Raw genomic sequence first — 20,671 nt, forward strand, 5'->3', positions numbered from 1 at the left:
AGCGAGAAAACGCAGTTGTACGAACTCATACCTAGCCTATCATTGTGTTCCCACACAAATGGTTCGCTGCCAACAACAACCTGTCATGTTTTCAAGTGAAGGTTTGATGAAATGAGCTCCTATAAATTTATGTCATCATTCAATAGGATATAATTAAAAATTACATCTACAAAACATTTGAAACTTGCTTATTTTACGCATTGGTCCAAGATCAAAAATTTAATTGAAATCATTCAAATAAAATCAATAACAAAATAGTACATTCATTTGGGTACACAGAAACAGTAAAAATGGAAAAGAATATAAATTCTCTATCTAGAAGCAAGACAGGCATTTAGAGCTTGCTGCCAGGTACAGATGGAATTTCAACAATTATTTTTCCAATGCTATTTTTAGAGTAGAGATAGTCAACAGCATCAAATATACTCTCCAAGCCGAGGAAGGGCCCCTTGTCGGAGTTCACTCCATTATCGATCAGACATTTCAGCTTGTTGGCCGTATAGAGCTCAAACAGCTTCATAGCCGTCGGCTACAAACATCCATTTTATAGAGAGAATGTGTGGGAACAGGTTTGAGCCAACTGTGTTTATATCGGTAACAACATGCACTTTACCAAGTATAGGTTCAGGTGACCATAACTTCCAATGGCTAAGGCTAGCTATCAGATTCTCATAATTCAAACTGAATTTGAGAACTTGCATCTACTTGGCACTATTTCTATGTAATTTTTATGTAGTAAAAACAAGAACTTTACATAAATTCTTTACATTAAGTGAAATTTATGTGAAAGTAGGTTTACATTATTATGAGCGTCTACTGTACATATGTTATATTCTTAGTTCACACAATAAAAAATTCATAATTATTATTGCTGTTTTTGTTCGCAAAGAATTTTACCTTAATAATCGAGGCTAACAAAATGCTTATTTACAACGACCTTCACCTCCGTTGACTGCGTTTGTCTTTCACTAAAGCAAAAAAGCCAAATAATATACTTTTCCAATACATTCATTTCTTAACTTTTATCAAGTATTGGTAAAGCATATACATATATATGTACATATGGTTACATATATATATACTGATAATTATAAAAATTTATATCTACTTATACATACATGCATATGCAAATGAAGACCTCAACGGAAGAATGATCAATGTCACATTTTTTCAAAATTCTAGATTTATCTTCTCTTAATAGTTCTGGCCACAAAGTTTAGTCTCTGTGACAAAGTTTCAGCAAAAATGATCAAGGTCCAGAGATATTCCTGCTTAAAATAATCTAGCTCTTTGCAAAAACAATCAATGTCCAACGGCTACCCAGCAACAACAATCATTTTCCAGTCATGTGATTACTTTCAGCCACTAGTAACACATACATGTTTAGGAATTTCCAACTTATAACGATCATTTTTTCTTTCGGACGTTTGAACTACTTAGTGTTATTATGGCTTTCGTAAGTACTTCTCAAGTTAGAAAACAGAGAATTACTTATGCTGAATATGTCAGCTTTCTTTATAAAATTACAGTAAAATTGTGAAGCAACTTCAAATTTTTGTTTGAGAATTTCCAACTTGAAAACGAACATTTTTGTGTAAGTTTTTGTAAGTGCCACCCGTGTTAGAAGACAGATAATTACGTATGTTGATGACATTATTGTTAATTCGGATTCAGATTTTTTTCGTGATTACACAGACAATTCAAGTAGCAGCACTGACTTCAATGGTGGTGAAATTAATAGTTGTGTAGGAATAAAGAACATTGAGTATCGCTTTAGCTTCGTAGCGATCATAGCTTCACATAGCTTTAACAATGCACAACGTGTGGATACATCGAATTTTTTTATAGCACTGATTGTTTACAAGTGTGCAAAAATAAAATATATAATAAATATGTAGTAGATATAGGTTCAAGTTGAAAGAATTTGTATACATATCATGCAGCAAAATCCACAATTTTTGGCAAAATGGCTGGCAGTAGAACGATAACTGAATTTGTACATCGATGGCAGTGAAAAGGTTAATAACTTGATACAATTGACAGAGGCAGTGGGAGTGAAGGAAAATATCTGAAGAGTACCAAGAAGCAAAACAGAAGTGACTGCAAAAACGTGTAGTGTAATGCAAAACAAAATATAGCAGTTTTTCTAGGACACAGTAAAAAAGTTGTTGTTGTAGTATTGTGACCTGTTCATTTTTGTTTGGTTGAAATTTGGATGGTTGAAACCCCTTATTTTACTGCAATATAGCGTTTAAAATAAGAATATTATAATATTGTAGAACTATCACCTAATAAACATCGTGCGTAGAGAGTTGTCAATAATTTCCAATGTAAATCGATCAATGTCCGTGTAGTGGTGTTAACTTAGGCCATGTTGTGCCACCCCAAATTATGTCTACCGCTTCTTTGTTGATCACATTCCCAGGTAACATCCTTATTAACCAATAGCTAAAAAGTTTCTATGATAAAAGTTGTAATTCTTTCTTAAAAAAAGTTTGTAAACTTTAAAATGGCTATATCTCAATTTTGAACAATTGTGACATTGATTGTTCTTCCGTTGAGGTCTTCCAATATTTATTATTTAAAAACATGTTTGTTTATAACCTACAGTTATAAACATATTAGATTATTACATGTTTTTAGGCCTGCAACGCATTTAATAAAATGTAGTTATTTTAAATGAGATTATTTTGTTTGGCATGCAAGTTGATCAATAAACAAGTACAATCAAGTAATGAATCAGGCTTGTATCTCGAGGTATGACTCTATATGATCAAATAAGCTTACGGCAGGTGAGCAGGGGCCTCAGTAAACAGAACTAATGAATGATAAGGATACAAGGCTAAACTAATCTAGCACATTACAGCTAAGACTTCAGACTTCAGCATGTCCACCTAATCAACAAATAAATTGATGGATATCAAGGAGTACCTTGATCTCTCTGGAATGATTAAACAGGAAAAAGCCACGAATGCTCGCACTTTTAGGAAGAAGTCTTTGAGGAAGAGAACTTGAGGTTTTTGAAGTCGCAAAACCTTTGCTGCTTTGATAGCCTGAGATCCAACCAATCACAATGAGTCTTCCATTCTGGGCGAGGTTATTGACGCAGGTGTCAAACATTTCTCCACCTACCGACTCATATACCACATCTACACCTGCAATCGATGCAGAGAGTATATCATGAAAACAGGGTTGACGAGTATGATTGCTGGTGGTAAAACCCAACGAATGTTTTCAAGATACAAGACTATTCCACAAATATAAACCTTTCTAGAAACAATGATTTTTTACTAAAACATTGAGTTTTTGTGCCTCCCCCACATAAATACCGCATAATTAAGTCTATAAAGTTGAACTATACCAGAGTTTAAAACACATCAACAAAGCTCAGCAGTATGTGTTCATGTTTTAGTTGAAAAATAATAGAACCAATAACAACAGATATTTTGCGCTAGTTATGTGGTGATTGATCACTACATTTTGGGATTGTCCAAAAGTGGATGAGACCAATTTCAAGCTTGCCAAGATGCTATGTAATCATGGATTTGAAATCTGGAAGTAATTGTAACAGGGCAACCCTCGCAGAAAGGTGATGTGAGACAAATATTATATTAAATAAAGAAATTCTTGTATTTAGATTTATGCAAAACTACATTTAGATTTGCCTCCCTTAGCTCGCCTTCAGTGAGACATGCTTGATTACACATTTTACAGCTTTGGCTCAACAGTTTACATAGCTAAAAACTGTAAAATATGAAGCAGTTTTCATATACTCAGTGCTGCTAAAAATGTAAGAAAATCCACATTTTTGTCTTCAGAACTTTTAGGCTAAATTACAAAATAAATTAAAACTGAGTAGTAATTGACTGAAACATTACTTTTAAATAATAAAATTTAAAAATATTACAGAAAATACCACAAAAGCCTATATGTGTAGACAAACAGCAATAAAGAGTACATAATTCCCGCTCAAGTTCAATGACGAGATCCCTACAATTATATTATCAGTACAACTTTTTGACTAACATTAATCTTTACTATAATAAGAGCAGTATCTGTCGTCTGTCCGAAGTAACTCTAAGAAAGTTAGGAAAAAAGATTTCCTCACACAGGAATCGAGCCCAGGACATCAGATTCATAAGCAATAACACTATCGCACCACCACTTCATCGTCTTTAAAACTTCACACACTAACCCTTTAGCTACACGAGCCGCGTAGTATTGCTCAGCATTTCCATATAAGCAAGAGCTGCATGAAGCGGCTTCATCACAGACTTTGTACAAATAGTTTCGGATTAGTGAGTAGGTAATTAATTACCCTATCATATCCGTACTTAAACCATAACTGTCACGAACAACTTTTATCGTGTTAACTCGGTAAATCAGACACGCTGATTCCGATTTTGTACTCAAAATAAAGATTAGTCCACTAACCTTCAAAGTCATTTAGGCTTTTTTAAAGCGTTTCAATAACCGTTTCGAAAACAACACAATCGGCATTACAAGCTCCGCCCATAAATATGTGACGAAACCTAGCTTTTTCAGAAACGGAAGTTAGGAATGTTTTGTCCGATTTAGAATAATAGAGATGGGTGTCTTAAAACCCATTATTATCTAAATCCAGCCTGTAAAATAATTTCAGTTTTTTATGAAAGGGATATAAACTATTTAAAATTGCTCGCAGCTTGTTACGTGACGTTTAAATGGGCTGAACGCCGAGAAAAATGAGCTCAAAAAGCGCGGTTTTATCACAAGCTAGCGTTGTTATCGCGCTTTTTAAATATGCAATGCTAAATAGCTTATCTACCTTTCAGAAAAGACTGATATTATTTTTAAGGCTGAATTTGATATTAATTGATTTTAAAACACCCCATCTATATTATTCTAAATCGGTCTAAACATCCCTACGTAACTTCTGTTCCTAAAAAGCTAGGTTACGTCACGTATTTATGGGCGGAGCTTTTTATGCCAATCATGTTGTTTTCGAGACCGATATTAAAACGCTATAAAAAATCCTTCATTACTCTGAAAGTTAGTGGCCTAATCTTTATTTTGATTACAAAATCGGAATCAGCGTGTCTGATTTACCTAGTAAATACGATAAAAGTTGTTCGTGGCAGTTATGGTTTAAACTAAAGGAAACCATTTTTGCATGCGTTAAGCCAATAAATATGTTATCAACCCATGCTGATTGTAGTTTTGCTTTGCATAAACTTTTATTTTTCATTGCAATTTATTGTTAGCAATGACCAGTTGTGTCGGACGTATTACAGCTCCAAATTTTTACTAATTTAAGATCAATGGACTTTAGGTGATTGTCTATCAAACAATAGCACTACTGAGGGTTATTGTTCATATTTTATCAGTAATAGTAATGCAGTCAAATCAGGAAAATCATTCGACTTGGACATGTTCATGGTCTTTTCGAAAATGGCTAAAAATGTGTTTGCTCTAATTCTGCAACGCAATCGCGGTAATTTTCATGGCATCAGCTGATGTAACAATTTATGCTAATTAAGTTGGCATTAAAATATTTTCATAGACCGTGGTTCAAAAGTTATGATGGTTAATACGGGTTCTTGTCAAATATTAAGCTCTACTGAATAAGTAATTATGTCTTGGTAAAGAAATTAATTTGGTAGTGAAAATGTTAATGAGGCACATACTGTTCACTCAGTCCTAGTTATATTAAAAAAGGCTCTAGAGAAACACCGGATATAAAATAATAGCAAAGTAATAGTACATCGCTAATCATAAAGTGCCTCAACTAGACGGGTTGAAAATGTGCTACATAGAAATAGCGATAACAATCTGTGGTTATCATCAGCCTACGCTACTGCTGAAGCACATATGCAGTAAGTCACTCAAAAGCTGAAAAAATTTCTTCCTTAACATAAAGTTATCTGTTCCATAAATGTTATCACAAACTCATAGAGTTTGCCTTCACATCTCCACCAAGGGCAGGATTATTTTGTAAAGCTCTTTCCTTCTTAAATGTGCTAAAAATCAAATGATAGGTATGAAGAACTTACCTAAGGTGAACTTTGAAAAAGTATTTCCAACAGAATCTCATTTTCTCAATGGCAACGCAAAGTCTAGCAAAAGTTAACTAAACAATAAAATGAAACCGAATTGTTAAAAACAGATCTGTAATAGCTTCACCGGCAGGAAAAAAGAGCGCATAAAAGCTATAGGTTTATGCAAAATGTCACTTTCATCATGGTACTAAACCTACAGCAGTCACAGAAAAGTTAGATAGCTAGACAGGACTTCTATCATGTTGGGACCAGTGAAAGCTATACATACTAGTACACTGGCGATCTAGTCTGCTGTGAGAGATCGTCAGGTGAACAGATAGAGCAACGAGAATGACTATCCGCATAATTATTCTGCAACTGAAGTAGGAGGCCGACTGGCACAGGTGTTGGAGTGTCGGGCTACTAAGCTGCATGACACGAGTTCAAATCTCGTCTGAAGCGATGCTTCACCCAATCCTCTAACCCTGGCTAAAGCCTGGTTCCAATATTGATTGCGAGACTATGGTGGTAATATTGCACAGCAAGACGCTTGTGGCGCTAGGCTTGGTGGTTTATGATCACATAAGGCTGCATCACTAATAATGGCATAAAAATGTTCGCTCGCCATGCTGTTTCGATAATGCTGACCTTCACCTGTACAATGCAATTCGGGAAAGTTTTGCCTGCGGCTCTTTGCGAAATTGCAACAGCGCTAAACTCGTGCATTGGTGCAGGCAGATACCAGCGGTCCTCGGTGGTACCCGGCGTGTAGGTTCCCACGAATATTGGAACCAGGCTTGAAGATTGACTCGCAACAAAATTCACATTACATTTATTTGGTAGCAAAATATTCACCATGTATTACTCTGCTGTGCTGTAGGTGCAAAATATGTGGAAATGTGATTACCAGCTCTTAAAAGCTCAAAAACGAACAGTTAATCGCCGCCATCACGAAACTAGTGTAGAACAGAATCTCTTTCCAAAACGGCTCAAATGGGACGTAGTTGAACGAGATGGCTCCTGTTTACACTTTCATGCAACCTCACTCATCGAAATATTTTCACAAATATACTTCACGCATTCAATAAAACCATGTCTATTGTCCTTACGCGTCTGTTTCGTCATCATTGTAATGCTGTCACTTTTAGCACTAATATCTTATAACCTACCATGAAAATTTGGTTAATTTTTTAACCTCAGCTCGAAGGAGTACATATCATTCTTTGATAAACATGACGAGCTTGTTGGTCACCTGTGATAATCAGAAAATGCTGCAGAAATTATTCACGCAGTTTGGCAGGAAGTATAGGTTACATGATCAGATTACAACTACACGATTAGACAAAGCAGAAACAAAACTGTAAAGTAGCGAGCATCTATATTTGATACGGGCTTTTTGGTAAAACCCGAAGTGTTTGTCATAAACTAATGCTATGAGAAGTTTTATATTGAGCCTTTTATTGACCTTTCAATTCACGTGAGAACATCACGTATCAAAACAATAACCAAATGTAATGACTACGTCAGAGAAATAAACTGATTTCAATCTACGACGGTTTCGTGATGGCGGCGAATAACTGTTCGCTTTTTAGGTTTTAGGAGCTTGTAATCACATTTCCACATATTTTGCACCTACAACACAGCAGAGTAAGACATGGTGAATCTTTTGATACCAAATATAACTGTGATGTGAATTTTGTTGCAAGTTAACCTTCAAGGACAAACGGTCAAACACGGTTCTTATTATAGTAAAGATTGACCATTGGTATTTTAACAAATATGAATATGCTTAACATAAATGTTTTGCCCACTCCTGAACTACCTGTAAAACTTCATGAATAAATACAATCAGTAATACAATCAGTAATACAAAATGTAAGCAACAAGGCAATATTGATGTAGTGATAGCCACCTCTTGGATACTCCTTCCTCAAGACATCACCGAGGTTTTCCTTTTGGTAGTTAACAACTCTGTCACATCCTAGCTCTTTAAGAAGCGCAGCTTTGCTATCTGTTGAGCAGGTGCCAATCACATGGCAGCCAGTAATCTTTGCTAACTGGACAGCAAACTGACCAGTACCTCCGGCAGCAGCAGTTACAAGCACCGTCTCTCCTGTAGTATAGTTTTATGTAACAACCTCAACTCAGTTCATACAAAAAGGAAGAAATAGCATAACAATACCTACACTTACAGGAGTGAAGCTTAGCAAATTTAAAAAGCAAATTGAGTGAATTCTCTGATAACTCTAACTGTTAATTGAGGTTAACATGTAGAGTCAACTGTTAACATCGATTACATTCAATTTTGCGGTAGATACAAACTTTATTGGCATTACTGCAAAAAGTTGACGACGAGGGGTTATTTCCTCTTGCTTTATTACATAAGAAAGCAATTTCACTAAAATTTGTCAAGGCACCTTCGTTATGTATAAAGGGTACACAGTAGTTTGAGTATGAGTATATTAGAATACGAGTATGAATTATTCAAATTGAATGTCATGAAATCTTCATTGTTCTGCAGTTCATTTAATTCAACAAACAAAGAGTGGAAATCTTTGAGCTAAAGGAACACAACTTAGCTAGGCAAAATACATGAAGTACTAACTGATATTAACAGACACACATGAAATACTAACTGATATTAACAGACATACATGAAATACTAACTGTTATTAACAGACATACATGAAGTACTAACTGATATTAACAGACATACATGAAATACTAACTGATATTGCCAGACATACATGAAATACTAACTGATATTAACAGACATACATGAAATACTAACTGTTATTAACAGACATACATGAAGTACTAACTGATATTAACAGACATACATGAAATACTAACTGATATTGCCAGACATACATGAAATACTAACTGATATTAACAGACATACATGAAATACTAACTGATATTAAAAGACATACATGAAATACTAACTGATATTAATGGACAAAACAAAATGAAACCTGAAGAACATGGAAATGGTTTAATTAAGACTGGCATAAAAGACTGCAAAACACCAAACAAGAATTGTAGATAGATGAAGTTTAGAATGCGTTCCATTAAATACATAGGCAATAGAATAAGTCAAGTTTTATGTGATTAATGCCATTTACTGCATAACACCTGAATACCAAACTAATCGTCTAACCATTCCTCCTTCTCTATCCATGTGAAGAGCCTATTAAGATAGCAATTCTCGAGTCAGACTAAAGTCTTAGCCTAAATAACAGATAAAACAAATAAAATGTTGCACTCTCAGAAGAGAGAAGGCTTTATCTTTTTATCACACAAAAAATTAACCCTAAAAGTCAAGGTCAAAAGGTCAAGCGCCAGTATCATTACATCTATAAGCACAAACAACTGTGCAGATACCATCTAAGACTTCAACTCATATCCCTCTCTAGACTACTAGGATAGACAACCTGCCACTCACCCTTCTTTATTTCACCTGTCTTCTCAAGACTGATGCCAGCCGTAAGGCCACTGACAAGCAATGATAAAAACTCCTTGTTCATCACTGGCAGTGGAATCGCCTCCCTCTGGTTGATCACGTGATACTCTCCAAAGGCACCATAAGACATGTAGGCTACAGGCTGGCTTAGAGGCAGAGTGACGTTAGAGCCCTTTTGGACCACTTCTCCAAGGCCCTCAAACCCTGTCGAGAATGGGGGCTTTTTGGAAGGATCATATCTAGTAATTAATGATAATAGAATACAAAAACTGAGCAATTCTGCAGTGAAACGGCAAGCTAAATTCCGAAAGGAAAGTAAGAGTTCGAAAAAAACATACACAAGTGTCCACAAGAACAATTAAGTTACTAATTATGTGTACGACTCAGAATTATTTTAAGGTCGAACAGTTTCAGTTCCTGTTAAGCATAACTGCAAATTTTGATGGCAACCTAGAATGGTTGTTTATGATCGATAAAAACTACTTAAAATATTTCATTGCAAATACTTCAAATCTGAAGGTTGTATACAACTTAGCAAGCATAAACATGGCTCTCTTACTCAACTTGATTGTGGTTGGGGTACTTCAAAAGCAACACTTTTATTCAATAAGGTGTATATATAATTATGCTATCGGCAGCAGAACTGTTACAACAAGAATAGAATCGCATTACTTGAGCATTCCAAAGTACCATTACTTTGAACGAGCCTTAACCCGCTGAGAAAATTAGCTCAAGATACAAAAAATAACTACCATTTTAGAATGGTTGAAATACTGTATCTTCAACTAAAATGACCATTAACAATGTACATAGTTTCTTCGTTATCAAAAACAGAAGGACGTAACGAGATTCAGGTGCCTTATCAAGCAAATACTCGCAAAAAGAAAAGTTTACCTGCCAGCAGAAAAGTTGACATCAGAAGCATTGATGCCAACAAAACGCGTTTTAACTAGCATGTCATTTTCTCCCAGTTTTGGGGTCTTTACAGACTCGATAGAGCAAGCCTCTCTAAACTTGTAGGTGATCCGATTTACCATCAACCTTCTGAAGGTCTGTGGAACAGCCATTGGTCTCCACAACTACATTAATTACCAACAACACTCTAAGCAAATTAATTACGGAGGCTCAATATGGCTGCTGTTACACATGACTGCTACAAAAACACATACATTAAGTGACAAGCGAAGTTAGTTTGTTTGGATATATGCTAGGTCATCTTAATTACCAGAGGTATTGCTGATACCGACACTAGAACTAACCACAAGTGCAAAAAGTTCAACATATACAGACTTGATGAATTTTAAACCTCGCATATGAAAATCCTAAATCCTTCCATAGAAGCTACCTGGACCCTCTAAAATTCTCAGGGTCTAAAATGTGGCAATATCAATGGCAGGACTGTGACAACTCATTTTGTAGGATATATAATTTTTATCACACACTAGTGTGACATGCAGCTTAGACAAAATTGGATTTCCCATAAAATTTAAATTTGATTCATTAAAACACAAAAATTAGATTTACAAAAACGCTACAGCCACTAGCAAGTGTTACTATATTTTACAGAAGCTATCATGCAAATTTGAAAATGCCTTACCAGTCAAATAAAGTGTACTGTTAGATGGCAAAAACCATCCAAGTTGTCGGTAATCTACAGATAGTATATTGAATTATACTGGATATCGTTAGTTTTGAAATTGTTTCAAGTCTAATTTTAAACTTAAAGGTTGACTTGCAATAAAAATCACATTACAGTTATTTGGTATCAAAAGATTTGCCATGTTTTACTCTGTTGTGTAGTAGGTGCCAAATAGATGAAAATGTGATTAAAAGCTCTTAAAAGCTCAAAAACGAACAGAAAATCGCAGCGACACGAGACCGCCCTAGTTTGGATTCGTTTTCTAAAACGGCTAAAATGTGACGTATGTGTGGGAGATGGTTTATGTTTACACTTTCATGCATCCTTATTCGTCGAACTATTTTCACAAATATACTTCACGCTTGCGATAAAAACCATGTCTATTGTTCTTACACGTCTATTTCATTGGCATCGTAATGCTGCAACTTTGAGCACTGATATCTCAAAACATAGCATAAAAATATGTTTAATTTTTTAAACTTAGCTTGAACGATTGCATATCATCCTCTGATATAGTCAGAGAGCAGGATAACCTTATCTGTCATAAAAATAATTTCCATTACTTTTCTCAACTTATGCAATATGATGCATGCAAAATATTCTTCAATATTTATATATTGCCTGTTTGCACGTTGCACTCTGTAATCTCGTTACTTATATACTTTCATGTTTAAATTACATCTCATCAATTGGCGGAGGCGTAATAAACAAGCCGATCACTGTTGCCACTGTGACAAGGAATTTCACAGACTGATTGGATAATTGAAATAAAACGTCATAACCCGCCAGATTGCTCAGTAATGGCAACCCAAACTAGGACCTTGTGTTGGGTGCCCGAGCGACTAACCTCAAGTGATTTAGCAGTTCTATCACCTCAAAAGATAAAAACGGTAACTGAACGCGCTGACCAAACATTTGAAATCATTTACAACTATTGCTAGGTAAGGAAAACTAATTATTTTTTTGATCAAACCGAAGACCTCGTTCATTCACCACGATAGCCATTAATTCATTGAAGATTAAATCAGCCGTCAGCGTAGGTAGCAGTGAAAATTTAAAATCTATCTAATTTGATTACCACAGCTAGTTATTATGGATTACATAGTTTCTTATAATCAAGCTCTACATTCTAATAAGCCTCACTAACGGAAAAAAGCCGATAATCTAAAGTTTTTGTGAGATGTAGAGCACCATCTACAAACAGTCAGATAGGTTCGTAGAAACGCTATTAAAGTCATCGGAGTAATTCGCAGTGTTTGACGTATGCAAATACTACACTGAATGCTTGATGAAGATTGTTAGTGAGTCGAAATAACATAGAGCTTCTCAAGTTGCAAAGAATCTCAAACCCCTGAACAAACTAAGGTGAGATGATAGCAAACTGTTTTACTTAATACTTCGATAAATAATCAAACGATTCATCAATTGAAGATTAAATGCATTGCTTCATTGAAAATCTTGCGTTTCCTTCACCTAATCATGCTTTTCCAAAACAAAACAGCTTCTTGCTAGAGTATTGTTTGTTGGTGTTTACTGCAGTCAGCTGGATCAATGAGTGATAAGTGTTGATTATAATGAATCATTGTCAAACTTCTCAGTCCATATCTTACATATTGGTTATAAACTATACAATAAACCACTTTCTGTCATATGTATTGACACTCAGTGTTTTATACACTCTATGGCTTAATTCACTTTGTTTAATTTTTTTAGGCTAAGACGGCAGCACTACATAACATTGTTAGCTACTTAAATTATTGGGCTTCATAAATACATGTAAAATACCTGTGTATTTTTTGAATAAACCAGTAATATTGGAGTATTTGTTATACAGCATGCCTCTGCTGATCATTATTAAGACTTATCTCGCCTATTTACAAAATTGTAGACTGTATTGCTCTTTAAAACGTCAAGCCAATTTCAGGACAATGTGTAGTACCTTCATGCAACTGTATGATTATTATGTAACTGATGTTTTGGTTAGTTTTAAATCTTTATATAGTGTCATGCAGAACTTATACTGTATTATTGTGCTATTACATTATATTCTGGTGTATTGTATTATAATAACTGTATTATGTTGTATTGTATTGAACTGCGTTGCATTAAATTGTTTTATATGATTTATGTGTGGCATTATGTTGTGCGATATTATATATTAATACATATTTTGTTGTATTTTAATCTATCGAGTTATATTGTATTATTATTATAGTGCTCACATATCAATTATTACCTTACAAAAGTGTGCGATGTATGAGTTAACTAAATATTGTTGTGGCGAGAGCTGAAGGGTGTACTTCTATTCTTCTCATGTAGGGCTATGCACATTGCTTACACATCAAAATCAGTCTTGTACCTCTTCCTATTTTCAAGTTTTAAATTTATACCTACAAGATTTGCTAGATCGTTTTTTCTGATAGGTTATAATGGATAAATATTGCACCATAAACGTAAGCTCTTATATGTCTTTATGACAATTTTGTACTCATTGTATCTAATGGATGTGATTCTTTTCTTTGTAGTCAGCCGCCAGGGATTCAATATGACAGACATTTCTCATCATCATCGTATCCACTGGTCTGCCAGGAACGCTCTTCATACTTTTCGCAATGGGACCTGTACAACTACTGATTGACCGGCTATGCTGTATACCTCATTGGGTACACTGGTTGTGATGCAGACAAACTAACGAATTTAATGTTTAATATTTTAAATTAAATTATTATATTGCTGGGCGACTCATGACAAGCATAAAGTATTTATTATGCTTCTCTCAGTACTTTCCGTTGGTACATGTCATTTCTTTTTTATTTAACTGACAATTATATACGAAATTTCTTGCTTACTTTTAGATTTATTGTACTGGTAGTGTGCAAAAACAATATTGGTGCAGTATGTTCGATGACAACTAACTTAATGGAGAATAATTAATATCATAGGACTTTGTATGTGTATTTTGATACATTGTATGATTATTATATTATATAGCATGTTTACCCATGTACACAGTCTGTTTATCATGATACATCGAAAACACTCAATTGATTCTAGAAAGCATATTGCAAAGTATTTAATCAAACTATTAAATAGAATCTTAAAGCTCATCATCACTGTCTATATGATTACCATCTTCAACCTCATCGTTCATTTCACTGCTGCAGTCTACACAGACACTTGTGCAAGCTAAAGATGCAGTTTTGCATCATCATCAGCTTTCACATCTACTATTTTTGCATGAGCAACTAGTCCAATGGACAAACTGCCTGGGAATAGCTCTGTGTCCATCAGGAAACCACTGCACAGAAATCTCATCGTCGTCTTTACTCCAGCCGAGATTTGTGGGACAAGCTGCATGATTAGTAGGAGACCGGATCATCAAATTCACACGAACAAAACAACAAGATACAATGGAATATTTAACCACATCACATGTAAAATCTGGTCTGTGATGACATCTGTTAGTTACTTAGAATTTATTATCAGTCAATAGTGATTGAATCATCATATTAATATGGACATCGTTCTTGATATTCAACGACAATGAAATAATGGCTATCGTGGTGAACGAACAAGGTCTTCGGTTTGATCATGAAAATAATTAGTTCTGCTTTCCTAGCAATAGTTGTAAATAATTCCAGATGGTTGAACTTATAATGGTCAACACGTTCAGTTACCGTTTTTATCTGTTGAGGTGATAAAACTACTAAATCACTTGAGGTTAGTCGCTCGGGCACGCAACACACGGTCCTAGTTTTGGCCGCTATTACTAAGCAAACTGGCGGATTATGACGTTTTATTTCAATTATCCAATCACAGTTTGTGAAATTCCTTGTCACAATGGCAACAGTGATCGGCTTGTTTACTACGCCTCCACCATTTGATGAGATGTAATTTAAGCATGAAAGTATATAAGTAACGAGGTTACAGAGTGCAACGTTCAAACAGGCAATATATAAATATTGAAGAATCTTTTACACGCATCATATTGCATAAGTTGAGAAAAGTAATAACAACTCACAATTGAGTTACTCTGCTCCTAGACTAATAAAAATGACGAGCCTTTTGGTCCGCTATGATGGTCGAAAAATGCTGTAGAAGTTGTTCGCGCCATATGGCGGGAATTGTAAGTCACATGATCAGATAATGTTAGTTTCAGTTCAAGTTTGATCTATCGCAAATAACAGATACGCTTTCTCGTATTAAACTTGTTAATTTCAATTCGTCATAATCTCTAACTCGCCACATCGTGTTTGTGCAGCTGCCAAGCTGAGAAGCACCTTTTTTCTTGGCCAAGAGCAGAGAAAAGACCAGACCTTCACCGGGCGTGGAGCAACTGGGTGAAGCTGGATGTGACAAACTTTATTTATTCGCCTGCTTACTCTTACCTTTGTTTTCGCCATTTCAAATACGACATGTTTTCTAACCTGTTTGCATACTCTACATGTCACCAAAGCACGTGAGTAATTTATTTTATAAACCACTTGTATTAGTAGTAGTAACTCGGGTTATTTTCTAGTATTCTCCTAATACTACTGTATTAATCTATATTTAATATTACAATATTAGTGTCATTTAATTGTAATATGATATTATTAGTATTTTATCTTTTTAATTACGTGTATTATTCTTATTATAATAACAAAACTAATTCATACTGCATATCTATCTGTAAAACGTAATATATTGATCTATAATTGATAAAATAATGTTATAAGTTTCACGATTAATTTCGCCAAATTTCTTAACCCCACTCACTTATAGATATGTTATATAAAATAGTTATTGTCATTTTCTGGTATCATCGTTAATAGCATATTAATATTATTAGATGATTATTATTAGTATTAGATGATGAAGAGTTTGTGCCAACCACTGAAGACTAGGAAGAGTTTGAGCGCTATGTTGGCCAGCGTCAAACGCTTTCCAATTACATGTCAGATAGAGCTGAACTTAACCAAACTTGACAAAATATAAAGAATATTCATAGAGTTATTACTCACATTTTTATGTTTACAATATCATGGATTCTGATAAGGTTTTGTAAAATCTGTGTCATGATTGCATGGCTATAAATTTATTCTTTTTCTGATCAAGCAAATATGATATAATAACAGGAAATGATGTTGTACAAATCTTATTGCAAGTCAACTATTGTGTTGTGATTTCAGACCCGAATCCTCCTTCAAAGTGGAGAAAATAATAGTAAGTGTGACAGCACTCCAGTGACTATTTCACTGCCACGCCTGCGCCCTCCCCTGCTTATTCACAATGGTGCGAGAAGGTGAATGGATAGAGTTCCAAGGTTACATGTGCCTCCTGTCACCGATCGTACACTTGGGAAACAACTGCCAGGGTGAACAGAGCTCACGTCATCAACCCCCTGCTGGCAGCTGCATCACTCTTTTCTGGCGGATGCCTTACGCAGAACCTCCGTTTTCTGTCGCTCCTGAACATCGCGATACCAAGCCACAGCGTTTGCCTCTACCAACAAAGAGAATACTTACATGGTGTGAGTGTTAATATTTACCCATAAACTTGGAAAATGTGAGTAAAAGCTTGGCAAACTAATTGAATAACGACATTTAAAAACAATTTTTTTCTTGAAATGAAAATATGTCATTCTTCAAGCGAAATATATTATAATTTAAAATTCTGATTCTTCATCATAATATAGCACAAAAAGGGGGAAGAGGATTCTACATTCTTAGACGAATGATAATGATACAAATTAATCTTGTATAATGAAGTTTTACAATATTTTACAGTGTATTGCTGAGCAGTACACCCTGCATAACGAGGGATTGATGGCAGCAATCGATTGGGAGCTTGATTTGGCAGGTGACGGTAGATGTGATAGTCCGAGGCATTGCGCACTATACGGGGCCTACACTATGATGGATCAGAGCTGCAGTTTAATAGTCAGCAGCCATCTTGTCAAGGTAAAACTTTGACAGTTTTTACTTCACAGCCTGACAAAAACTCGAATTTTTTAGTAGTTATCAATACATAAACATGAAGTTGCTGATCTAGCTAAATAATTCATTCAAATAATGTGAAAGTGATTGTTGGTCGTAACTTTCTTTACTTTGCAGTCAACGGAGACCACCAGCTCTAACGCCATGGAGCTGGAAGGCTTCAAGCGATGCCAGTCCGATCTAATTTCCCACGGCCTGAGAGTGAGGTCCATTACAACGGATGTTGTTACAAAGGTTGTGTGCATACCGCAAGCTTGTGTTTTGGCTTATGCCGAAAATTCGTCGCGGTGAGCGGCGGCCTCTACCTGCCTGCTTGGTGTCTAAGATTCGGGCTCTTTTCCCACCAACAGATGATGAAGAAGAGTTTGCAGACTATGTGTTCAAGGGCTTCTGCTATGGCGATGAAGAGACCCAACGACTTTGATGGAGAATTCTAGATCAACTCTATATCATAGGTGGTACTCATTTTTATTGCATTGTCATTTTATTATTTTACTTTTATTCAAGCTAAGCCACATGGTGACTACACACCATGTAGTTAACAAACTAATTTTTGTTAGTAAATTGCTGTTACATCGCTTCCATATTTAAAATCACATGATTAATGTGCATAAATCTGCCATCACTGATTTTATAAAATAAAAACAAATACATAGAGGAACGCATATTGGTTTCACCGCTTACCATCGGTTACTAGGCCCCAGCATTTCGTCGAAGTTTGCATTTGGCGATGGCTCTCCAAATGGGAATAGATTATCTATCAAAACAATTATTGAAAAACAATAATTGCTGATCATCAAAATAATCTCGATCTTTATATAATAAAATCATAAAACTAATACACTCTATACTGTAGTAAGTGTACAAGCCAAATATAACAGTTCTCCTTGTGTTCCACGAGTTCAGAATATGTGTGTTCAACTGATGCATTAAATGTGTAACACAAGAATTGTAGATAATGCTTGACACATTAGCATAGCTTTGGTGTTGTTGGCATTAAATGAAAATCCAACTCACTATGATACCGCAGATAATTATTCCAACTCAAGGGGTCCAGGCGCCACAAGTTCGTCCACACTAGGATGCATACACAGGCATTCCTGCTCCCCGCGGTCATGAAGACGATGCGCAAACTCAGCATCATGGCAGCACAAACATTCAGGAAAAGATGGCATGTCTTAACAGCGCTTGCAGACACACCACTCTGTAGCCGATGGTATTAGCTCCTAAAGAAATGAACAGATATGTCTATGCAACCATAGCTAATACATCAAGTCGATGTTATCCAACAGTATATCAGTGCAGCACTAGATTTAAATATTAAAATTGTTAATGTTGTCATTCGAGAAAAATCTGTAATTATTTTTTCGCAATATGAAGCGATAATTATCATCATTAAAATCATATACATGTATATAATAATAATATTCGTTCTATCACTCTCAAGCTAAAACCATTACTACTAGCTAGCTTGGCACATAAAAGCTGGCTAGCGGCGGTGCTTACTTGCTGGGAGGTTTGATTCTGTTGAGGATCTTCTTCAGATAGAGCGTCAGGCTCGAAACGCCAGGGTCTTAACTCTTCAGAATTTGACATTTTTAATGATCGCAACTCGGACATGTACACGTATGTTGAACTGTCGGACGGAATGGCCAAGCTGAAACTGTAAAGTAGCGAGCATCTATATTTGATACGGGGTCTTAGGTAAAACCCGAAGTGTTTGTCCTAAACTATAGCTACGATAAGTTTGATATTGAGCTTTGTATTGGCCTTTCAATTCACGCGAGAACATCACGTGACAAGACAATAACCAAAATCCGCGGATACGTCATCGAAATCAAGAGATTCCAATCTACGGCGGCTTTTTGTTTTTGAGCTTTTAAGATCTTTTAATCACATTGCCACATATTTGGCACATACCACACAACAGAGTAAGACATGGCGAATTTTTTGATACCAAATAACTGTAATGTGAATTTTGTTGCAAGTCAACCTTTAAGCATTGTAGAGTCATAAAATAATTGACAGAGACATCATTAACTGCAAAAAGCTGGTAAAACTGCAAAACTATGTCAATAGGTTTGCCAAAAATAAAAAATAAAAGTTATATAACTAATAGTGAAGCAAGATATAAGACAGCGATATGAGTACCGTAAGGAAGCGGTTGTGGTTCAGGGGTCAGTGCGCTGAATTATGACCGGTAGGTCAGCGGTTCGAGTAACACAAGAACAATAGGTGGTGTTAGGAGAAGCCAGCCAAGTGATTTTATTTGGCTACCCAGTCTGCAGTTGCATATCAAGCCGTATTAAAGTTTACAATTCTGTTAAGTACCACATCTGTTAATAACTAAAAGCGAGACTGATCCAAGATCATCATTTGATATTGTATTCTGTTGCATAACATCAGTCAGTTGACCAGGAAATTTCGGTTGAGCAAAAGTTTTGAATCAACCAAACAAGTCTATAGCCAAGCTAACTTCAGACAAGTTATGTTGGAGACCAGTCCTCTGGTTATTGTTGCAAACCATAATCATCAATAATTATTGTCAATGACTTGGTTGACACTTTTTCCATTCCCGGTGATCATAATGTGACATGTGAAAATGTAGATCATAGTACAGCAACGTCCTGCTAGCAACAATATTTAAGCCCTTGATGAATAATTAATCCGATGAATACCAAAAATACTTCATTTCCGAAGAATAACAGTCAAAATCATTTTATAATGATTTTGAGTTCACTAGTTCACACAACCTAAACAAAAGCAGACAAACTAAACATAGTCAAAATAGAACAAGATGACAAAGAAAATTCAACACTGATGTATGTGTAGATGCAGATTGAATGTGTATAACATTATTTCTCCCTGTCTAACATAACAACGCAGAGTCACCGCAGAGCGACCAATGGGATGTGACCATTTAATATGGGTTTTATAAATTAATTGGAGCTAAGCAATTGATGATAGTCTATTGGTATGGTAGATATCTAAAAGCAAGGTTTAAAATTGACCTTATATGAAAGATTCAGCTGTTTACGATTGGGAATTACCAATAATGCTAACTCAATGAATATATTTTAAACAATGAATGACCTTTGGCTTATCACGTTATGGAAAAACACAAAGCAATAAAATAATCAAGTATCTTTTCTGGTACACGCTACCACAAATAGCCACTTTAATTCTTCACTGTTTCTATAAACATTGATTCTTGGCGATCGCAAAGACAAACTCTTATCTCAAGAAATCCAAACGTAACCTTACTGAGAGTCATTGTACCAATGTTACGAGCAAATTTAGAAGAGTGTTTGGCGGATACGTAGTTGTGCAAGTCATAACCGCTAGTTGTTAGTAAAAAAAAAACAAAAAAACTGGTAAACACAAAATTAAAATTTTGTCAGCACAAGAAATCTAGGTACAGTCATAGCAAGTCCCGTTGTTGCGTGTCGCCGCACGAACAATCCTTCCAATCAATCTGCAAAAGGGAAAAAACCACGCCTCTTTAAACAAGGGCAAGTGCGATCATTCTATGTTTGATCAATACATCGCGACCATAGACCTATTAACTATAACT

At 35.4% G+C, this 20,671-nt stretch overlaps 1 protein-coding gene and 1 long non-coding RNA gene across 2 annotated transcripts; one reads left to right on the top strand and one right to left on the bottom strand.

Annotated features, from left to right (window-relative positions):
• Nucleotides 1–266: 266 nt before the first annotated feature.
• On the bottom strand, nucleotides 267–20,566 carry LOC137405963 (prostaglandin reductase-3-like). The gene is made up of 6 exons (XM_068092449.1): nucleotides 20,517–20,566; nucleotides 10,375–10,559; nucleotides 9,463–9,719; nucleotides 7,930–8,130; nucleotides 2,932–3,155; nucleotides 267–529 (listed from the first exon to the last, which is right to left on the bottom strand). The coding sequence occupies exons 1-6, from the start codon at nucleotides 20,520–20,522 to the stop codon at nucleotides 335–337; spliced, it is 1,068 nt and encodes a 355-aa protein (XP_067948550.1). The 5' UTR covers nucleotides 20,523–20,566; the 3' UTR covers nucleotides 267–334.
• Nucleotides 16,494–17,288, top strand: LOC137406572 (uncharacterized). The gene is made up of 3 exons (XR_010979907.1): nucleotides 16,494–16,631; nucleotides 16,888–17,061; nucleotides 17,215–17,288. It is a non-coding gene; the product is annotated as an uncharacterized lncRNA (long non-coding RNA).
• Nucleotides 20,567–20,671: the final 105 nt, after the last annotated feature.

The sequence above is a fragment of the Watersipora subatra genome, chromosome 10 (assembly GCF_963576615.1).
Source record: "Watersipora subatra chromosome 10, tzWatSuba1.1, whole genome shotgun sequence".
NCBI classification, from domain to species: Eukaryota; Metazoa; Bryozoa; class Gymnolaemata; order Cheilostomatida; family Watersiporidae; genus Watersipora; species Watersipora subatra.